This window comes from Anser anser, assembly GCF_964211835.1.
Source record: "Anser anser genome assembly, chromosome: 7".
In the NCBI taxonomy this organism is placed as follows: domain Eukaryota; kingdom Metazoa; phylum Chordata; class Aves; order Anseriformes; family Anatidae; genus Anser; species Anser anser.
This window is the reverse complement of record NC_139727.1, coordinates 17,382,520-17,402,903: the sequence shown is the minus strand read 5'-3', so window position 1 is coordinate 17,402,903 and position 20,384 is coordinate 17,382,520. Positions and strand designations below refer to the sequence as shown.

Genomic DNA, 20,384 nt, shown 5'->3' with positions numbered 1-20,384 from the left:
CAGCAAGAAGTGGGGTCCTTTTGTAGCAGGGCAGATGGTTGCATGTGATTAATGACCAGGCAACAGTCCCTAAAGAGAATATTGTTTCACTTTATGCAACCTGCTTGTCTTTCATTCCATGAACGTCACCCTAATGCTTTTTTAAAGAAGCCCCCAAACCTCTTAAGTTTTTCTTTTGGTTGTTCCTTTGCTTTATTTTGACAAGCAAACAAACACATTAAAAAATTGAAGTGCTGACTTTTCAAAATGTGTTTCCAGTTCAGTTCAGGGTAGTGTGAAGATGGCACTTGAGAAACCTTTGTAACTGTGTGTTTCTCAAGTTTCTGTGTAAGCACATTAATGCCCAAATCCCCAGAACGCAGTTGGCTTCCTAGTGCCTGTTAGTTGCCTCAAGTCTTTGAAAAGCTGTTTGAGGTTAGACGTCAGCATCTTTGTTTTTCATCTTTATATTGACCAGCATTAATCTTTACATGGTTACTCTTCATACAGTTTATTTTTTTGCATCCTAAATTGTTTTTAAATTACATGTTACTGAATGAAAAGCCTTTTGAAAGGAAGATTGAATGGAATGGTTACAAAAGCTATAGATAAAACATTTCCCAGGTGGGAGTGGTCTTTTTGTTGTGTGTAATTTTTTTTCAATGTTAAGGTAAAAATAGTTTCTGAGTGGAACCTGAGGGGTACTCCTGTTCTTTGGAAACAAACTTACAGGATTTTTTGGTGCTGTGTAAGGCTAATGGCCTTTCTTTAAATGTTAGCTTTCCCTGGAGGAGGCAGTTGTTTCATGCATCGCATTCGTAGAATTCCTGGGACAAAGAAGGCCAAGTGTTTCCCTGTCATTTCAGGCTTTATCTCCAATATGACTATCCAGCGGCAGTTCTTCCCAAATGATGAAGATCAGACTGGTGCAGCAAAAGCCCTCCTGCGGCTTCAAGACACGTATAATTTGGATACAGACACCCTCTCAAGAGGGAATCTCCCAGGTAAGAGTCATGAGCGTTATTTGCAGAACACACTGTGAACTTGTGCTCAGGGTCCCGATGATAAATTCTTTCACTGTGTTCCATCTTGTTTGATTGTGCTGTGTGAAGGTAGCAGCAGGAAACTTTTGAATTAGCTAATGACTTATGAAATGTGGTGTGATGTGGATTGCTGACTATAGGCTGACACAGGTGTAAGTTTTAATTTGCCACACATCAAGAGAAAGGAACCTGTCGCTTCAGGCCATGCTGGTAAAGAGGCACCCAGGAAGGCCTGACCTGCTCTGGCGTCCTGTCAGGTCCGCTGCTGCGCTGGTTCTGTTGGAAGCTACAGCCATGTGGCTTCCCCACCTGCGGGGCTGTTTCATACCTGCACTCAGAGTTCATGGGGCTGAAATGCCCTGCACAGGATGCAGGCTTCATTCTGAATTTACACTCTGTTCTGTCATACTAATCACATGCTGATTTTCTGCTTGTGCTAGAACTTGAAGATTTCTTTAAAAAAAATCTGCATCTTCCTTCTAGTTATGGTAAGATAAATTAGCGTTAATAGGTTTTAATAAAAAATCAGTATGCTTTGTTGAGTATTTTCCTTGTGTTGAAGTAGTTGGGTTGTGGGCGATACCATGTTTTGTTGTACAATGCAAGGTATTTTAACAATAATTGTATTGTTTAATATCCCTGTCCCTCCCATTGAAAAGATGGGCCTTTCAGGTTAGAACTTCTGTTTCTTTGAACTTAAGCTTCATAAACTGAAAAAACAAAGACAGGGACCATTATCATGTGCATGCAAAGAACCTGAGCCTACCAAGGTAACCTTTAACAGGTTTATATGTAGAGGACACCCTTCTTCCTTGCCAGAAGAATCTTCTCTGCTTTTTCATCTCATTTCCTCTGTTCAAAACCAGTACTGTGCCAACTGGCAAAAAATCAGCTTTGTACAATCCATCTGTGTTTTTGCAAGTGCTCATTGTGGTCAGATGCCTAATAAAATTAAGGGTAATTGGCTTTATATGTTATGATGTATAACCTTGCTTTTGGGTTTAGTTCAAGACTGTCTCAAAGAGCTACAGATTCAGCCTACTACAATAAGTAGGGGTTTTTGTTTGTTTTAAAACAGCACAAAAATAGAGACAAAATGCTTCAGGTGGACTGTATTTTCTTGCCTCTTGTGAGGCAACGAGCTGTCCAAACTGCATATAACAAAGTGTAATCGCAGAACCCAAAAACTCTAGAATACAGAAGAAAATAGGTTGGTCTCTTCACCTTTAAAAGTACAGAGGAACATCCCACACAGTCACTTGTTTGTGCTCCTTGTCTCCTTTCCCAGGGAATTTCCAGTTGCTAGGTGGCCAAGTTTTGATCAGAATCTTAACTACTGTTGTATTGCTTACTAAATCTCTTGTGTGTTACAGGCTATGCTGTTTGTTTACCTTAATTATTAGGCATAGTTTCTTAGCACCCTTCTCAGCTGCCTTTTCACTTGTGGATGTTATGTTGCTCCTAAATGTACCAGGGTATGACTGTGCAACCTGCTACTCTTTCCAGAGGATCTCTTTGTGCCTCCCTGAGAGCACACACCACCACTGTACCTGATTCCCTAAGCTTTGCGTTATCTTAGAGCTTGCAGGTGGCTTTAGGCTCAAACCTGGAATCACTGGCCATCCCAGGATGGACCACGAGATGTTTAATTAGCGAGCAGAAACAAAGTTCTGCAGGATATTCCTTTTGGTGGACTGTCTCTTCAGCTATTTCATCTCTTCAGGCATGTCTTCAACAGAAGAATTCCCCTGTTGGAACACAGCAGTGAGAGCTGCTGTTAGAAATTCAGGATGATTAAGATGTAATCAGAAATTTAATTTTAGCTCTAGAACTGGCAGGTCCTGGGCAAGAATAAAAATTCCTTCTTAGTCCCTCCTTGTCTTAGTTTCCTTTTTTTACTTTATCTCATGTATTTTGTTTCCTTTTTACAAGATGAAATTTGGTTTTTCAATGGGCCTTCATCTACAGTGGCAAAAATAGGAATATAATTTGCTTACTAGTGCTTTAATCTTTCAGAGGTCCCTTAAAATGTTTCTAAACTTGACTTCAAAAATCTTGAGTAGCTGGGAATTTACGGACGTTTTCTTTTTCTTCCTCCCCTGAGTTGTTGCTAACAATGTGTGCTTCAGGAATGTTCTGAAAGCAATAATACAATGCCATTGAAAACAGACCTCTGAAACTTCTTACTTAGCTTACTATTGCTCTGGCTTAAAGCGTTTTGTGTTTTGAGGAAAGAGGATTTATTTTATTTTCCACAAATTGTAAAGACATTTAGCTAGTCGCTGGATTCCTGACAATGGAAAACTGCTTGTAACCACTTACGTGTTCTGTCAAGGGTTTACAGGTTTTAAATGCTTAAATTGAGTTGTCAACAAATAGCTGTCACCAAAGGGAGATACTGAAGACCACAACAGGAACAGCAATAAACTGTGCTGTGAAGAATAGGAAATAACTGAATGTAACTCTGGAGAGTGATCCTGAATTCAGTGAAAATCGTTAGTTTTGTTTTGTTTCAAATACAGGTGTAAAGCACAAATCCTTTTTAACAGCCGAAGATTGCTTTGAGCTAGGAAAGATTGCATACACAGAGGCTGACTACTACCACACTGAGCTCTGGATGGAACAAGCTCTGAAGCAGCTGGATGAGGGAGAAGTGTCTTCTGCAGATAAGGTCTACATTCTGGACTACCTGAGTTACGCCGTGTATCAGCAGGGGGATCTGGGCAAAGCAATGATGCTCACCAAACGCCTTCTTGAACTGGGTATGTAAAAGAGGCCTGAAGCTCAGCAAGGTCTAGCTCCGTGATTGAGCATCTGTTAGATTTGTACTGAGGACTCTTGGTCTTACTGGTTTCCTGGCTCGTACACGTGCTTTTGGAATAGATTATTATTGAGCTTACCATTAACATCTCAATGTAGTTTTCAGTCAACTAAGAGTTACAATACCATACGTTTTATTTTGCTCTGAAATGGGCAATATCGTTCTAAATGACCATGTCAGAAAGTCATGGTTAAGGATCACTCTCTTCCACTACCAATACCAAAATACCTTCCAATACAAAAATCTCTCCAAATTATTTAAATTCAAATCAAGCACACTTGAGCTGAAAAACTTGGAAAAATAAGAAATACAGAATGTAATGCAGTGGGCTAAGACTCTGTTCATTTTATGAAATATCAAAAGTATTCATGCTTCTGTAAATACTCTGCTGATTGACTATGTAAAGGATGGGTTGGGAGATTTAGAGCTAAACCTAATCTTTACAGCGAAGGCTAGTAAGAACTGTTTATTAGGGAACTGGAATAATTTTTGTAAGTTTAGTAGTTGTCAGAAGCTTTGTCACCAGAACTCTTAATTCCCATCAGGGAATTTGTTGAGTTTAAAGCCAGTCACACTGTCCTGGCTCTGCCTGGCCATTGCTGTTTCCTTGTCTCTCCCTCCCTGGTCAGATTGGCTGCAGTGGCCAGCCCTGGTCTCTTAGTGCTCGGACCCCTGTGCCTCAGAGGATCCCAGCCTCAGAGTAAGCAGTTTCTTAGCTGCGAATGAGCTGAGCTTTGCTCTGACAGTGCATTGGGTGATATTCTGCCGATGAGTGAGGACGTGTGCATACTGCAGGCTAGCATTGCTTCCAGCCTATCTGAGAATTTTAACTCTCCTGTGAGGGCTCTCAAACCAGATTAGGTGTTTGTGATTTCTGTTTGAATAGCAGTGGTGTGCACCTGTTGTTTTGGGGTTTGTAAATAACCTCTTCTGAACGCTTCTTTGCAAATTGTAGGCCTGCCAGTGATAACGGTCTGCTTCTTTTTCAACAGATCCTGAGCATCAAAGAGCAAATGGGAACATGAAATATTTTGAATATATCATGGCCAAAGAAAAAGAAGCCAATAAGTCCAGTACAGATGCAGAAGACCAGACAGAGAAGGAAACTGAGGTTAAGAAAAAGGATTACCTGCCTGAGAGAAGGAAGTACGAAATGCTGTGCCGTGGGGAGGGTCTCAAAATGGTAAAGTGGAGTAGACTGTTTTCGCATGTATGACACCAACCGTAACAAAACAATGTCCAGAATTTGTATGTGGCGTGGAAGCAAGGAAGTTGTTGTAGCAGTTGGCTGAGTACGTAGAGCTGAAGATTAGTGTGTGTTGGATTTCTTCCCTGTTTCCTTCTGGCCAGTAGAGAAAAAGTATTACTGTAGGCTAACTGAAATTCACTAAACAGTTGTAATTAACTGAATATGGATGTTGGAAGTCTGGATTGATGTATGGTATTGAACAAAAGTATTTTCTTCAGTGACAAAATCATTTTTAATAGGACTAACTGTGTAAAGTACTGCTTGTTGCAGTATTACAGAGTAATATTAATTTACTTAAAGTACTGATTTCTCAAGCTTAAAGCATCTCTTACTTCTGTAGCATAATACTAAGGTAGGGAATGTGAACTGCTCCCGTCTCTTGTTCTCAGGACATCTAATGTTTGTTAGCGATATTATGGAAGTTTTCTGATTATTTCGTTTCATCTTGCTTTCAGACCCCTCGGAGACAGAAAAGACTCTTCTGCCGCTACTATGATGGAAACAGGAATCCTAGGTACATTCTGGGCCCCGTCAAACAGGAAGACGAGTGGGACAAACCTCGAATTGTTCGCTTCCTTGATATCATTTCCGATGAAGAGATTGAAACTGTGAAAGAGCTAGCAAAGCCGAGGGTAAATGCCTTACACTACTTTGCCTTTTGGAATCTCAAGTTCTGCTTGTAGTTTTCCGTGCGAGTGGGTGTGACCATCTCCTCTTGAATGCAGATGTGTGTGCAGTGTGCTCACACATTGCTTTTCTCACCTCGAAGCTCTTGGTGATACACTCTTTATAGGAGACTGTGGGGAAGCTGGAAACTCTGTAATTAGGAGAGCCAGGTGACAACAGTGCAGACTAGTCAGGCTCTTCTGGCAGACACAATTCTGGTGCACACTGTTCCAGATGAGGAGGAGAGTGTTGTCCAACAGAAAACAAATATACTGCAGCTAGGTTGCCTTGAAGTGTACCTGGCATCAGATGGGCTTCCTTTTATTTCTAAAGTCTGTAGTTGCCAAAGTTGTAACATGGAGAAGAAAGCCTTCTAGGGAAAGATGGCGCTCCCCTGGTCCTGGAATGCCGTATTACTGTGTAGACAATAATGAATGGTCCATTCAGCATAAAATTGACTTCTAACAGGTTCTGAAATTACCTGCAAGTGAAAGTGCTTTAACAAGGCAGTACTTAGCCAGCGGTGCTCTGCTTCTGACTCACAATTCCAGCTCATCAAATCCTATTTCTGAATCCGGATCCCAAGGTTCTTCTTTCTGAAGGCCAAACAAGCCAGGCCAAATCAGCTGTCAAAGTAAACAGGAGTGTCCAACATGAACAAGAAACTGACTGAGTGGCCGTCTGTATCCAGCTGGTGTGACTGTGCATCACAAGATGTACATTTAGGAGGCAGTTAGTGAATTTGATTTGTTTTTCTACCAATTACCAGTTACTTCTAAAATAAGATTTAAACTTGTCTAAACAGATTTTTCCTCCTTTCTTTCTTTAGCCTAAATGTCTTTTTGTTCAGAGAAAGCTGAGCAAACAAAGATTGGGGGAATAAATACATCAAATACAGGACAAACTGTTACCTTGGTCTGCTGCCAAGTAAAGCAGCTGTGAGTTACACATAGGCACATCACAGATGGGGCTGCCCTTGGTCACTACACCGAGTACTAGGAAGCTAGAAGCAGATTTTAAAGCTTCCTAAAGGCTGATGCATCGTATTTCTGAGGTAGCATTCGGAACCGTAAGGAAGTATGAGTAACCTGTAAAACATCTCCTCCTGCAGGCAGCCTTGCTGCGGGTCTAGAAATCAGAGCTGCAGTTTGTCTGTTGCTGATGAAGCCCCTTTACTGCTGCAAAAGCTCTGGCAATTACGTCTGTGGAATGTGACTGAATCATATCTTTATGGCGTAGAAGTAAGGCTTAGCACTGAAAATAAAGCCTGTATGGATCTCTGAACATGTGGTGACTTTAAACTTCAGGACTTGCCGAGACGCTTGTCTTCCTATCAGATGTTCAACTTGTGGCAAAGACTTGCAGATTCACAGTTCAGTTATGTGGAAACATTTTTCTGCTGTTAGTGTTCCACATATTTCCTATGGCTGAGGCCTTGTAGGGCTCAGTAACCAGTGCAGCAGGAGGATTGTGTTTCTGAGGCAGAAAGATCATCTTCTGCCTTCCTGGTGCCAGGGATGTTCTACTGCTGCCTCTTGAAAGCCACGGCTGCATAATCTGTGCCCAGCCCTTTGCTGCTCTGGCATAAGCTGGCAGGAGGAAGGCTTATTATTCACCTTGGGAGTCTCTCTGGAATCACGGTTTGTTACTTGATTCCTATATGTGTCTGCACACGATGAGAGGAGAGGCTGCATATTAAGAGTCCTTAATACCTGTTCCTGTCAGTAGGGAAGGAGAGGCCCTGCTTTACTTTCTTTAACAGAAAAATATTACTTCTTTTTGGCGTGGGACTTGGTATGCTGTGTTAAGCCTAGAGCCCACCGAAATGTGGAACTTCTCCCAAAGTATGGAGAGTGCCTGACATTACAAGAACAAAGTAAAATAGTGCACCTAAGGTTCTTGATCAATGTTAACAGAAGGGATGGTGTCAAGTAAATGGAGCGCAGTAAAGGGCAGGGCAAAGCCTTGAGCCAAGAATCTCACTCTCTGTAACACAGGAACATAACCTAAATGTAAAATACACATAGCAAGTTGTTTTTGTTAGCAGTCAGTGTTAAAGAAGTTCACCTCAGTGCTGATACTGGTACAGAAAGATTCAGAAGGTAGGGTTTTATTCGTCTTTCATGTATACAAGATTGCAGCATTGTTTGGAGTCAAATTAACTGTAAAACTCATCTTACATGCACCAGACAGAGCGCGAACAAAGGACCGATTGTACATGTGTCATAATGCTGAATCGTTTCCAGCAGCTGTTGCAGTATGAAGAAAATGAAAGTTTCTAGTTTATTTTATTCAGACAGCTGCTCTTCTTGCTCCAGAAGTGGAAATGTTATTTCCTGGAAAAGTTGATCTTCTCTAATGATCTGAAATATATATATATATGTATGTATACACACATACATATATAACACACACACACACATTTAAAAAAAAAACTCAAAAGCTCTCTTTTAGTAAAAGTGGAGACTCCCCCTCCTGCCCTGTCATGACTTTATGACTTCCTACCCCCACTCCATAAAAGACAAACCACCGCAGGAGGTGACCGGAGGTGACCGGGTGGCTTGCGTGGGGCCTAGCGTGACATTTCCCCCTAGGCTTCTGAATGGTCGGATTGCTGTGATGCAGTATGTGCTTTGTAATGCAACTATTCTGATGGTTCGCTTCACAGCTGAGGCGAGCCACCATTTCAAACCCCATAACAGGAGCCTTGGAGACGGCACATTACAGAATTAGCAAAAGGTAAGAGAGCTCTATGCCAGATGTTTTGGGCCTGTAATGAGTACGTAGATTCTGCTCATTATGGGGAAGAAAGAGGTGGTCTAAAAAGACAACTTTGGCTTTGTAGTCCACCGCTTTATTACATGCAGATCCTGTAACAGGCTGTTACTGCTGAGTTTCTCAGTCTTTTCCTTCAGCTAGAAGTTCTGGGGGTATATTTGATTATTATTATTATTATTTGGGTCACCTTCTCAGTGTGTGTTCTCAAATGATAAAATACACAATAAATAGGTCTGTAATTCAATGTACAAAATATACGATGCTACAGAACCTTCAGTGTAGGCTCTGCATTTTCTTTATACTCCCTTTCCCCTTGCACTTCTCAACAGCCCAAAATTGTCCTCCTTTCCTCTGCAAAATCTAGCAGTCCACTTCAAGTGCCTTTACAGATGTAAGAGATGCTTGAAGTCATTGCCACATGCATGACAGCTGGAGCGGCACGCTCAATGGATGTTCATTAGTCTCACAGAATATCCTGTCCAGTACAATTCCTGAGTCCTACCTGGGCTCTTTTACCTGCTGCTGATTTGGTAGAAAGCAAGCTTGTTTTTCACTGGGCTCCCCATTCTTTCCAATTTGTTGATAAAGTACATCAGGTGTTGAACTTAGCAAACGTGTTCCAAAATGTGCCTCAGGAGAAAGCCTGGCTGGTTATAAAAAGAAACTGTCGTCGCCCCGACCACCCTCCCCGTTTCAGTAGTGGTGATTAAAGATTGGCTGTGCCTTCCTTCTGCATCACGCCAGAAGTCTCAATGGATTTAAACTTCTGCATGAAGAGGAACTGTCTGTGAAACTCAGCATCATAAATTATTTGCAGAAAGTCTCTAAAGGAAAAAAATAAAAAAATAAAAAAGGAGGAAAAAAGTGAAAGGACAATCTAACCAAATTTTTCCAACCAATTTGTTTTGATTTGGACATGGCAGCTACAGCTTCTGTTGCTGTTCAAATACTGCTAATTTAAGAGCATTGCATACCATCCAGACCAATCGGAACCCTTTCGAACACCTGTGGCTTGGCAAAAAAGCAGCCTACTAGGTGGGTAAGCCCTTGTCCTTTCTCTTTTTGTAGCTGAGCCGTGCTACTGTTCATGACCCTGAGACTGGGAAACTGACCACAGCACATTACAGAGTCTCTAAGAGGTAAGGGGAACGTCTTACAAAGGTATACCCAGTCCGAGGAAGTCTGTTCTGTCGCTGTTGTGCTTCATCTCTACATGTGGGGCAAATAAGGATTCTGTGCAACTTTTTCGTTAGTCTCTCTGTAGAAGAGAATGGCCTGGAGTGAACTGAGCTGTCTTATAACAAAGCATGTGGTCATCTGAAACAGAAAGTATTTCTAAATGTAAGTGGTAGCTAAAGTGGAAGCTAGCACGTTTGCTTAGCATGGCTTGTCTGGTGCGACTAATGTACTAAAATGTTGGCAAAGCACAGGGTTCTTCTTACACTAATGGTGGAAGGCTGCATGTGTCACTCACCTGTACCAGTGATCTGTAGTGGTGATGATTGCTGTGTAAACGTAGGCACTGAGGAGCTGCTGTAACTCACAGGAGTAGTGCGAGGCAAAGCTAGTCAGTAACCTTAAAGGATTTCTTTGTTTGACGTTAAATGATTGAAAGTAAGTGCTTTCACAGAAAACCAGTGTTCCTTCAAATTCTTAGAACACAAACCTGAAGTTAGAATGGCCAGTAGCTTAAGGATTTTTATTTATTTAATTCTTTAAGAAGTGCTTCAAAATACAGCACAACAAGAAGTTGATTCACAAATGATTATAACTTTCACAGAAACTAGAAAAACATTGTAGCTGAAACACGCTCCTTAAAATCACGCTTGTTACAAGTAGTGGCAAGTTAGAGCTTTTTTTTGCACATTGAAAGGTGCGTTGCACCTTCAGCAATGTGCATTTTAACTCTTCAGAGCTCCTGCAGGTTGTGGGAGTCCTTTGGGAATTGCCCAAAGTGAGCTCTTACGTATTTGCTCGTTTTTTTTAAATTATTTTGAAGTCTGTTCGTGTCCTATTCTGGTTATCTGTGACAATTTATTTAAACAAATTTTTCAAGTCCCAGGATTTGTCTTCTGTGCCCCAGACCACAGGGGGGGCTTTCACTGAACAAAGTTGCTAATCCATTTCAACATAACCTCATGGCTTCTGTCAAACTTGACATGCTAATAATAAGAATTAGGGAAGGTGAGCAGATTACTAATTTAAATTGATTGAGATATATACAGAGGCCCTTATTTAAATCAAAAATCCTTAATGAAAAGACTTCTTATTTAGAGTTTTGATTTTTCATTAGATTTTTCATTAGTGTTATGCTTTGGGACTATTGCAAATGCCATAGTTGGAGGGAAAAAAAACACAGCTAGACAATACTCATCCCTAAAAGCTGACTCCCTTATGGGTGTGCAGCCAGGTCCCGTTCGGCATCACTTCCTCATTGGCTTTGTGACATGCCAAAATAAGTATTCTTCCGAAGGATTTAATCTGTTACTAGGCTGTACCTTGCCTAGGGACTGTGCTGCTGGCTCCGTGGTGTGCTGCACATGTGGAATAAACCTGGCGCCTAGCTAGTACCAGATGAGCGGGCACCTGGAACCTGTAAGGTATGCTGCTCAGAAGGGTGTTGCTCGGGGGTTTCCTTCCAATATACCACATTGGTGGTACTCAGAAGTCAATTGAATTTGCCAAGATAAGTGCTTAAAATCCTTTTCTCATTGGAAACTGACTTAGAATTGTGAAGAGAGCTACAAGTAAATGGGGCATAGCATGCTGCTGTGTGAAGACAAGTTTTTGAGGCTAGCAATGGACTTAGAGGTGGGAGGGATGTGGGGGACTTCCCTTCTCATGCCTCTTCCCCTCACCTCTGCGTTCCTGTGTGCTGATTGATTATGATGAGAAAACTTGACACCTCAAACTATAGGGGGAGAAAAATCACCATCCCCCTCAAAAAAACCCGCAAAACCAGGCTGCTTTAGAAGGCTCCTGCTGTTAATGCTGGATCACTGAACTTCTTGTGGGGAGCCACTGGTAGAAATGTTTCCCTGTTCAGGGCTGTTTGAGCTGGTTTGGATTCCTGATGAATCATTGCTCCTGAAAACCAAAAAATGCTTTCTTTATTTTTTTAATAGCTGACTGCTTTCCCCTGTCAAACATTCTTTCCTAGCAAATGCACTTCTAAATTACAGCATTCTTCCCTGAGAGGACTACTGTTCGCTGTGCAGTACGTGGCAGGCTGTATAAAAGGGGGCACCTTGCCAGCAGGACGAGGAGCACCGTCGAGCCGTGCTGTGTGCAGTACCAGAATAAATTTGGCCACTCTGACACTGCTTTTAAAGAAGCTTTTTTTTTTTTTTCTCCTCCCAGCAGCCAGTCAGAGCTTGTAGCATATGTTACAATACCCAATTCAGAAATACTAGTCTGTGCTTTTATTCATTTCGTTATCCCTCTACTAACATTTTTTCACTTACTAAGTACGTTTTAGAAACTTAAACAGAAATGAGTATTTTGTGTGACTGACGACTGTGCAAAAGCAGCATTGACATTTTGGTGTTGTGACTGAGAACACAGCCTTTGTAATGGCTGGTACAAGTCTGACTTGTGCAGCTGGAGAAGGAGACGATGAGCTTTTGGTTTGATGCGGTGCTTGTTGAGGAAATATCAAAGCCTCCAGTAAGCAAAGTCACAGCTTGAACTCCTGTGCTTGTGACTTTGCAAGAAATAAGCTGTTCCCTTTTTGTTAATAAGGCTTCTGCCCACAGTGGGTTTATGGGTGTCAGCTGGTGAGAAGTGACGGAATGCTTTCCGTTGCCAGTTACCTTGTCAGCAAAGGAACCAGATCTACCAAATTTATATTGAAAAGTAGAGTTTGTGTGCACTTGAGTGTGGACTAGGCATATATTAAAAGGGAATAAAACCCTGCTGAGCACAGTTTAGGGTTTTATAAATTCTGCAGCATGTGCCACTGCTGAGGCAGTCTTTATTTTTTCTGATAGGAGCAGGAAAAAAATGTCTTCAGGGTGACGGCATGCCTGCTGTAGAGGCCTCGAGGTAGGCCGATGTTAGCACAGGTCTAAGGTTGAGCCTGACCCCAAAGGAGGACAGTGTAGGGTGACTCGCCACAGGCACCGGGGGCCACCACGCAAAGCCTGTGGTACCTGAAGGCAGCAGCGGAGGCCTGGTGACACTGGATGCTCAGTGCAGGCTCTGCACACCCTGTCGGCAGCGGGACCTGGCGCTTACAGGGTTAGCGCGTGCTGGGAGGCTGCAGGTGGAGCTGCGGAGACCTGCCGGCCTCCCCTCCGGTCCTGCTGCCTCCAGCAGAGAGGCTGGCACTCGAACTGTGCTTCCAATTCCCCATTTCCTCCACCTCTCATAGATGTTCTTTGTACCCGCGCGCAATTAACTTACTTTATTTCTAAAACATGTATAGTGCTTTTATTTCATGAAAGGACGCAGTATTCACCCTGCTGAGGGACTCAGAGCGTTCACTGCAACTCTAAGTAACCGATGGAGTAAGAATGCTTGCTTTTGTCTTTTTTTCTTAAAGCCTGTATGGTGGACTAGGCAGAGGTAGCTAAAGCATAACCTCTGAAGGCTTGGCAGGCTTGCCTGACAGCTGCACTGGGGCTTCTCTGGTTTATGGAGTGGGAGCTTCGCGTTGCTTGTGGGGGCTGCCTGTTCCGTGGGGCTGCGTAGCTGCTTTCTGGTCGGGACGTGCTTCCCAGGAGTGGTCTTTGTGCTTGCTCCTGAAATCAAGTGCGGCTGCACTGTTAACACTTTCTCATGCTAACAGTGTTCACAAATGGATGACTCTTTGTGCTTGTGCAAGTCTTCTACATAGTTGTTTTTTTTTTTTTAATTCAGAAAACAATTCCATGCTCGTAGAGATTCTGTAACCTGTGTCAGTGTCTTGTGTCACGTGTCATGCTACTGTTCCTCCCAAGCAAAGTGGTTTGGTGTTTTTTTTAAATACAAATGTTTAAAACAAACAAACCTTTAATTTATTACATACATGAAAGTTCATTTGTGTATAACCACTAGTATGTACTTGCCAGGTAGGCTCTGAGCACAGGTATTTCTGTCCAACAGCCTTGTAAAAGCAGCAGGAACCACTGATGAGCCCAAAAGGCTCAATCAGATGCTAGAGAAAAGGCAGACCTAGCTGGCTCCATCTTCCTGCAAAAAGGGGACAAATGGATCCAAATCATTAACTTTATAATCCATAGTAGCCACTAGTAGAGGCCTCCCAAGCTACACAGAGAAGAGGTGTAGCATGCTGAGAGACAGAGAAGACCAGCTAACACGATGCATTGGCTAGAACTGGATGAGTAAAATAAGAAAAACATGCAAAAAAGATGAGAGCTTTTTTTTTAATTAAAAAAAACCAAAAAGGGCAGATGTAGATGAAATGGATGTGTGTTTTTTTTCAAGAACAACAAAGTGTTTATCTTGTTACCAGATGAAATGTGTGTGTGTTTCTGTGTAAACAACTGGATGTGTTCACAGCTGGTAAGGGGCCGGTAGGGATGCGCGGAGCTGCAGTTATACTTTTATACTATGTATGCGTGTGCTCGTCTGCCACGCGCCACTGCTCTTGGTATGTGGCTGCTTTTGGGTGACATAGCTGCTTCCCAGCTATGCAGCCTCAAGACTGAGAGACTGCTTTAGAGTAGAAAATGCTACGCTGGGTCTGAGTTAAGGCAGCGTTTCTTGTGGAGCCCTGTTCCTCTATCTGTTCACACCTTTAGCTGCTGACAGGTTTACCAAGTATTTTAAAGGCAGCTGAAGAGTCTTCTAGCCGAAGAGTCCTAATTTACAAACCGGAGGCAGACATTTTGAAGGTGTCTTTGGAACTGAGAAGCTGACCTTTCACTTCCATATTAACAACAACAAAAAAATCTCCCTTAAAAATCACTGTGTACCTACAACATATGCTAAATACCAAATTTGTGATGGGCTGTTTTGGTAGAAATTGTTCAACAGGGAAGATGGTGAAGAGTTTTAGGCATTACTTAATTGTTTTTCATAATGATTTTGTACAGTACCATCGCAAAGGTAAATAATGTGACATAAAGGGCAGAACACAGAGCACTCGCCTGTAAGTGGATGATAACATGAGGAAGAGCTGAGTTACAGGCCCACAGACCCTGTGTGCGCTAAAATAACTTACCTATTCTTTTCCCTACTGCTGCATTGAATGTGTGCTCTGAACTAGCTGGAACTAGAACTAGCTGAACTAGAGCAGAAGTTCACTGCTTGGAACCCTTGCTTCGATTATTTGATAGTCTCGTATGGGAAGTAAGGCTCGTAGTTTTAGAGCTGCCTTAAACCAGCGTTGTACGTGTTCTCTCTAGAAAGCACGTTTAGCACATGCAGACCTTCGTAATGCCCTGGAAATATTTCTGACTAGTCTACTCAATTTTAGTAAGCTATGCCCCAAAAAATCTCAAATTTGAAGTAATCCCAAATGTTGCCTTGTACTGCTAGCTGACTGGCTATGACTACTGCATTTTATTAATTTATTGGTTATTTCACTTAGTGCGTGGCTGTCTGGATACGAAAGCCCTGTGGTGTCTCGCATTAACACAAGGATACAGGACCTAACAGGCCTTGATGTCTCCACAGCAGAGGAACTACAGGTAATAACTGTTACAGGTATGGCGGTGCACGTCAGCTAGCATTTCACTTTGGCTGGCTGCGCATGCAGAACGGTGCGCACTCACTGGTGAGGGGGGCACAAAAGCTTGTTCAGTCCAGTAGCAGCTTATTTGATGTCTGGCTGGATCCAAGTGCAGGAGAGGAACAACTGTTCTTTTTATGGGGAGGTAGAAACAGTTGTCTTTGCAGAGTGGCACCTGCTGTGGTATGGAATGGCTTGCTGTTGCTGCAGGGAAATAACAATAACTGAACCCCCTGATATGCATTGAAATGAATGAATTAGTTTTTGTTTATACTAATAAAGCAGTTTTGTTGCTGTAGGTAGGGTCAAACTCTTTTTCTGGGATGACAGTGGAAAGTTCAGCTTGACTGATGCTTAAGGAAATGGGAAGAGAATGGTTGTTTAGATTTGCCATCCTTGGGCCTAGAGGGCCAACAGTGTCTGTTCTCTGTAATGTAACCCAAGTAACCTTGATTTTAAAAGTGCTTTTACTCATTTGCTCAAGGCTCTTAAATGAACAGCTAGTACGCTGTTTCACTGATTCTGAGACAGTGGTAGTGCCTAGAAAGCAGGGCTGTGGTTCCAGGAAAACTGGTGTACTGCTCCATCAAGCCTGCTGTTGATAAAATACCCAAGCATCTGGCTGAAAATTGATGCTATGAATGCAAGGACGACAAAAAAAAAAAAAACAGCAAAAAGGACAGTCAGTCTTCATTATAGACATAGAAGTCAAAAAGTGATTCAGATTTGAATGCTGTAGAAGTGCCATGAGCTATTTTAAAAAGCATTTAGCCAGTGAAGTTTCTACAGAGAAAAAATATTGTTCTGCTCTGGGAGGCAGGGGAAGGACGTGCTGGTGTGAAACAGAGTGAGCTGCTACAAGCAGCAATGCTCAAAACAGTTTGCACCTTACAGCCAGGGTGGTGCAGAGAGGGGTGCGCATAACTGAGAGAACAACGGATGGCAGCGGTGACCAGTGTGCTGTAGGATGGGGAAGGACGGGGAGGGGCCCGGAGCCAGTTACAGTAACAGCAGCTGTACAGAGTGCTGGATTCCTTACCTGGAGTGAATGATGTCCAGTACCAGGCTTGGATGTTCTGCAGCCAGACATCCTGAGGCTCCTGGGAGCCTGCCGCTGTCCAGGTCTTCAGGAGTTCTGAAAGCTCTCCCCTCAGGGGACAAGCAAGTTCTGTGATCTGAAGGTCATGAGAACAGGCAGGAGCAGGCACCCAGTAACAGGAGACTGTTGTGAGCCATCGACTGGGGTGGTCAGGGGAGTGTTCAGAAAGGCTGGCCTGGGGAAGGGAGGGTGCAGCTGGAGCTTTTGGGGGCTGGAGAGACCCCAAAGTGCAGTCACATCCTGGCTCCGCACTGATGCGATGTCTCAGAGGACTTGAGCTTATTTCTGAATAAACACAGGAGGACTTTGCTGCATATGGTGCATTTTTGCTGACAGAGACTTGTGCTTTCCTATGGCTTGATTTTGAAGCATCATCCCCCAAAAGGCTGTAGTTGATGGTCACGCTCTTGCCCATTCTTGTCTGGATAAAATGCAGCTTTACCAGATTTTGTGCTTCTCCTTTCACTATAGGTAGCCAACTACGGAGTAGGAGGCCAGTATGAGCCTCATTTTGATTTCGGAAGGGTAAGTTCTGTTTAAAGTCTCCACCTCTTTCTTCTTCACAAGCACTGTGTTTCTCTTTTTCAGGTGGCAAATTATGGAGTGGGAGGACAGTATGAACCCCACTTTGACTTTGCACGGGCAAGTAAAGAGATGGAGGAGAGATAGTTACCTGGCGAAGCCTGGGCCTCTTGGCTGTGGCACAATATTTAATCTTTAACGTGTATTAAATTTTATAGCTCTTCAACTTCTCTAATCCATGTTAGTGGAGAAGCCCTCTAAACCACCAGCTGAACTGAGAAACATTACAGGTGTTACGGAGCAACAAGGTTTTCTTCAGAACCCTAATTTAAAAAGAGAGATGACTGATGCTTCTTAACAGAGCAAAGGGCATTAGTTGGATTCTGAAACCGGAGTAACGTTTAGAACTGTTGGCTGGCAAGGGAAAGCCCTGTTGTTTCAAACCACTGAAGGATATACAGTCAAACTGTGTACGTGCATGGTGTATATCCTGTGTTCCTGATGTGCATAAGATGGTGCCATCAGCTAACACGCAGCAATGCACTGAAGCTGCCGTGCCCATGTCTGCAGGGCTGACATTGCTGAGTAAGGCAAACGTGGCCCCAGGGGCAGGAGCTTGATGCCCCTTCCTATGAGGAAGGTTTTTTGGAGGCAGCGTAAGGAAACTTGCATCGCAGCTTACCGTGCAGACCTGCAAGGGGGAGAGAGAAATTCTTCTCACAGAGCTGAGACAGGCATCTTCCATATGCTGGTGAAGAAATTTTGAAAATAAAAGTGCTCTGTTATTGTACTTTACATGCTGACTGCTAGCAGACCACTAAAAGTGGAAAAAGCCTACTCAGTTCTTCTCATTGTACAATCCTTATTTTATTTGAGTTAAATTAATTCCCAACCTATTTTTCTTCCAGCTTAAATCTCAAACTGATGGAAATAATGGCACTGAATTCAGTTGGTTATTTATTGGGCATACTTATTTGTGATTTAACACTTTCAGATTAACCTTGCGCTGTGAATCCAAGCCACCAACTATTAATCAGAATCTCTGCTCTGTAAGCACATGCTCAAAGGCATTGCAAGTGATTAGCAGTTGCTGTTTGGCAATGCATGGGTTAGTTTCTGAAATAATGACCGATTGCTGAAATGTTAGCACACGCAAATAGTGGTCACAGGAGGTGGGCTCTGGAAGCAAGAAACAGAGGTGTGACAAAAGCTGGTCTCATAACCCTTCTGTGTGGGTTTTGTTGTTTTATTCAAGTGATGCCCTTAAGCACAGCGCTGGGCGGGCAGCCTCACAGCCACACAGTGCCTGTTCCCATGCGTTTAGGTGCGCACATATCTTACTCCTGCGGAACGCTTCAGGAATGGCTGGCACAGACACTCTGTGGCTAGGCGAGCGCACCGCTTAATGAATCACTCGTTAGGTTTTTTAAGGGCACTCTGAAAACTGCGTGCCAGGGTGTGGGCAGCAGCCTGCTTGCCACAGCTGCTAGCAGGGGCAGCTCCTGGGAAAGGGCTGGGGCAAGGGCAGAGCAAGCTCCAGGGCTGGCAGCTGCCCTCAGGGTGCACGGAGCTGCTGCTGCTGGACCTGGGAGCCAGGAGCTGCCCTCACTGCTGTTCCTCTCTGCCAAGGACAAGAGGCAGAAGTCACTGTAATTAAATAATTAACTTTGTGGCTGTGAAGAAGATTTATATGCTCTGGCAGTACAGTTCTTACCTATTACCAACTTGGGCTTAGGACTTCCCTGTGCTGTAGAATTTTAAAATGCCTTGTAAATCTAAATTAATAGGTACACTCATCTTCTATTCTCCCCTCCGTTGCTGCAAATATAGGGAATAAATTAATTTTTCCTGCATGAGTTTGTCTGCTGCTGGCTCTGCAGCTGTATGTCATTGGTTCCTCTCAATAATCAAAATGAAGTGCTTATTTAATCTGCTTGCTTTTATTCACAGAAAGATGAGCCAGATGCTTTTAAGGAATTGGGAACAGGCAACAGAATCGCTACTTGGTTGTTTTATGTAAGTGATATATTTCTGTCATGTGCTATTGCCAAAAATATCTATTGCTGCATATTCTGTACAGTTGAATGATTTCATTACTTTTTTTTTTTTTTTTTACTCAAGTGATTTGCAAATGAAGGCAGCCAGTACCTTAGTGGTAACACATACGGGTATCTTCTTACCCATAAGTAATGGTTTTTACATATGTGCTTAAGGAGGGTTTTTTCACTCAGAGGGTCAGTAGCAGCTTAAAATATTTGGCTGACTATTTATTTTCATATCTGCATCAGTATTTATAGCATGCTCCTTGTCAAAACATTTGAGCATGTAACATTCGGGGAGAAGGCTGGTGGTTATTGCACCTTGAACCAAGTGTGGGGGATAGCCCTGTTTAATGCTGTTAATCAGGCAGCCTTTGATCACTATGTGGGGGGCAGAAATTAAGTTGTTCAATAATCTAATTTTATTTTACTAAAACGTGACATTTGGGGAATGCAGTGGCTTGCGGCTTACCTGTGCCTGTTCCCACCTTTCCAGATGAGTGATGTGTCAGCAGGGGGAGCTACTGTCTTTCCTGAAGTAGGAGCTAGTGTTTGGCCTAAAAAGGTAAGAAGGGTTTATTATCCATTATTATCCAGTGTAACCACTCCTCTCTCTACCTGTGCAATAATATAGTGGATGTATACTCGAACATTTAAATTTAAGCTCACTTTATATAAAAGAGATTAGAGCACTAGTCATGGGGTACTTACAAGTGCAGCTACTGGAGCAGTACTGGCGATTCCAGGGCCCTCTGATCTATTGCGTGTTAACTCATAGTTAATGTTTTGGGCTTAACTGCTGCTAATGCACAGACTTTGCAAAGCATTTGAGGAAAACAATACTTCAAAACAATTTTTAAAAAGATGTTGTTGTGTAAGTAGATTAGTCTTGGGACATTCACAGGGAATTCTCCCTGAAATGCTGTGTTCCCACTACAGCTTTTCCTTCAGAAGGCTCACAAATAAGGTTGGTCTTTGCTAACGAGGCTGCTGCTCATTTGTAGTTATATACTGCCTCGCTTTTCTAAAACTGCTTGCAGTTGAATGAAGATGGCTTAGGGTCTAAAAAAAATAATTAACAGACAAGGACATACAGAGTGAGTGAATGGAGACTCATTCCATAGGAAAGCAAGTGTTCGAATGTCGAAAACAACCTTAATTTTAAAAGGAGCAAGGAGTGTTTGAAATCTGAATGTACCTTTACTTTAGCGTTAAGTAAGTTGGTAGCAAGTGAAGCAAAATGCTGAGGGTTTCCACTGCAATTTCCAGGGAACAGCTGTATTCTGGTACAATCTCTTTCCAAGTGGAGAAGGAGATTACAGCACGCGGCATGCAGCCTGCCCAGTACTAGTTGGAAACAAATGGGGTGAGTGTCCCTTATGTTGTTCTCGCTTCTTGTGATCTGGAGCTCTGGGGTTTGTTTGGGGGTTGCTCTGGCTTGCTTTTCCTTTGGGCTTTGTGACAGAATGAAGAGCAGAGAGAGCCATTAGACTCTTGTAAGGAAATCTACTT

At 42.8% G+C, this 20,384-nt stretch overlaps 1 protein-coding gene and 1 long non-coding RNA gene across 5 annotated transcripts in view; one reads left to right on the top strand and one right to left on the bottom strand.

Moving 5' to 3' along the window:
• The window catches only part of P4HA1 (prolyl 4-hydroxylase subunit alpha 1), a 32,832-nt gene extending 12,536 nt beyond the window's left edge, over positions 1-20,296 (top strand). The window contains exons 5-14 of one of the 4 annotated variants that reach the window (XM_083844279.1): positions 846-983; positions 3,545-3,784; positions 4,836-5,026; positions 5,548-5,724; positions 9,605-9,675; positions 15,072-15,171; positions 16,900-16,953; positions 18,784-18,849; positions 19,369-19,437; positions 20,142-20,296. In XM_083844279.1, the coding sequence (XP_083700405.1) occupies positions 846-983; positions 3,545-3,784; positions 4,836-5,026; positions 5,548-5,724; positions 9,605-9,675; positions 15,072-15,171; positions 16,900-16,953; positions 18,784-18,849; positions 19,369-19,437; positions 20,142-20,273 (1,238 nt within the window). In that variant the 3' untranslated portion in view covers positions 20,274-20,296. Of the gene's footprint in view, positions 1-845; positions 984-3,544; positions 3,785-4,835; positions 5,027-5,547; positions 5,725-8,426; positions 8,498-9,604; positions 9,676-15,071; positions 15,172-16,782; positions 16,837-16,899; positions 16,954-18,783; positions 18,850-19,368; positions 19,438-20,141 lie in introns of all 4 variants that reach the window. The other 3 variants (XM_083844277.1, XM_083844280.1, XM_083844278.1) reach the window with 3 other exon arrangements.
• LOC310902567 lies at positions 13,325-16,776 on the bottom strand. The gene is made up of 2 exons (XR_014586772.1): positions 16,252-16,776; positions 13,325-13,708 (listed from the first exon to the last, which is right to left on the bottom strand). It is a non-coding gene; the product is annotated as an uncharacterized lncRNA (long non-coding RNA).
• Positions 20,297-20,384: the final 88 nt, after the last annotated feature.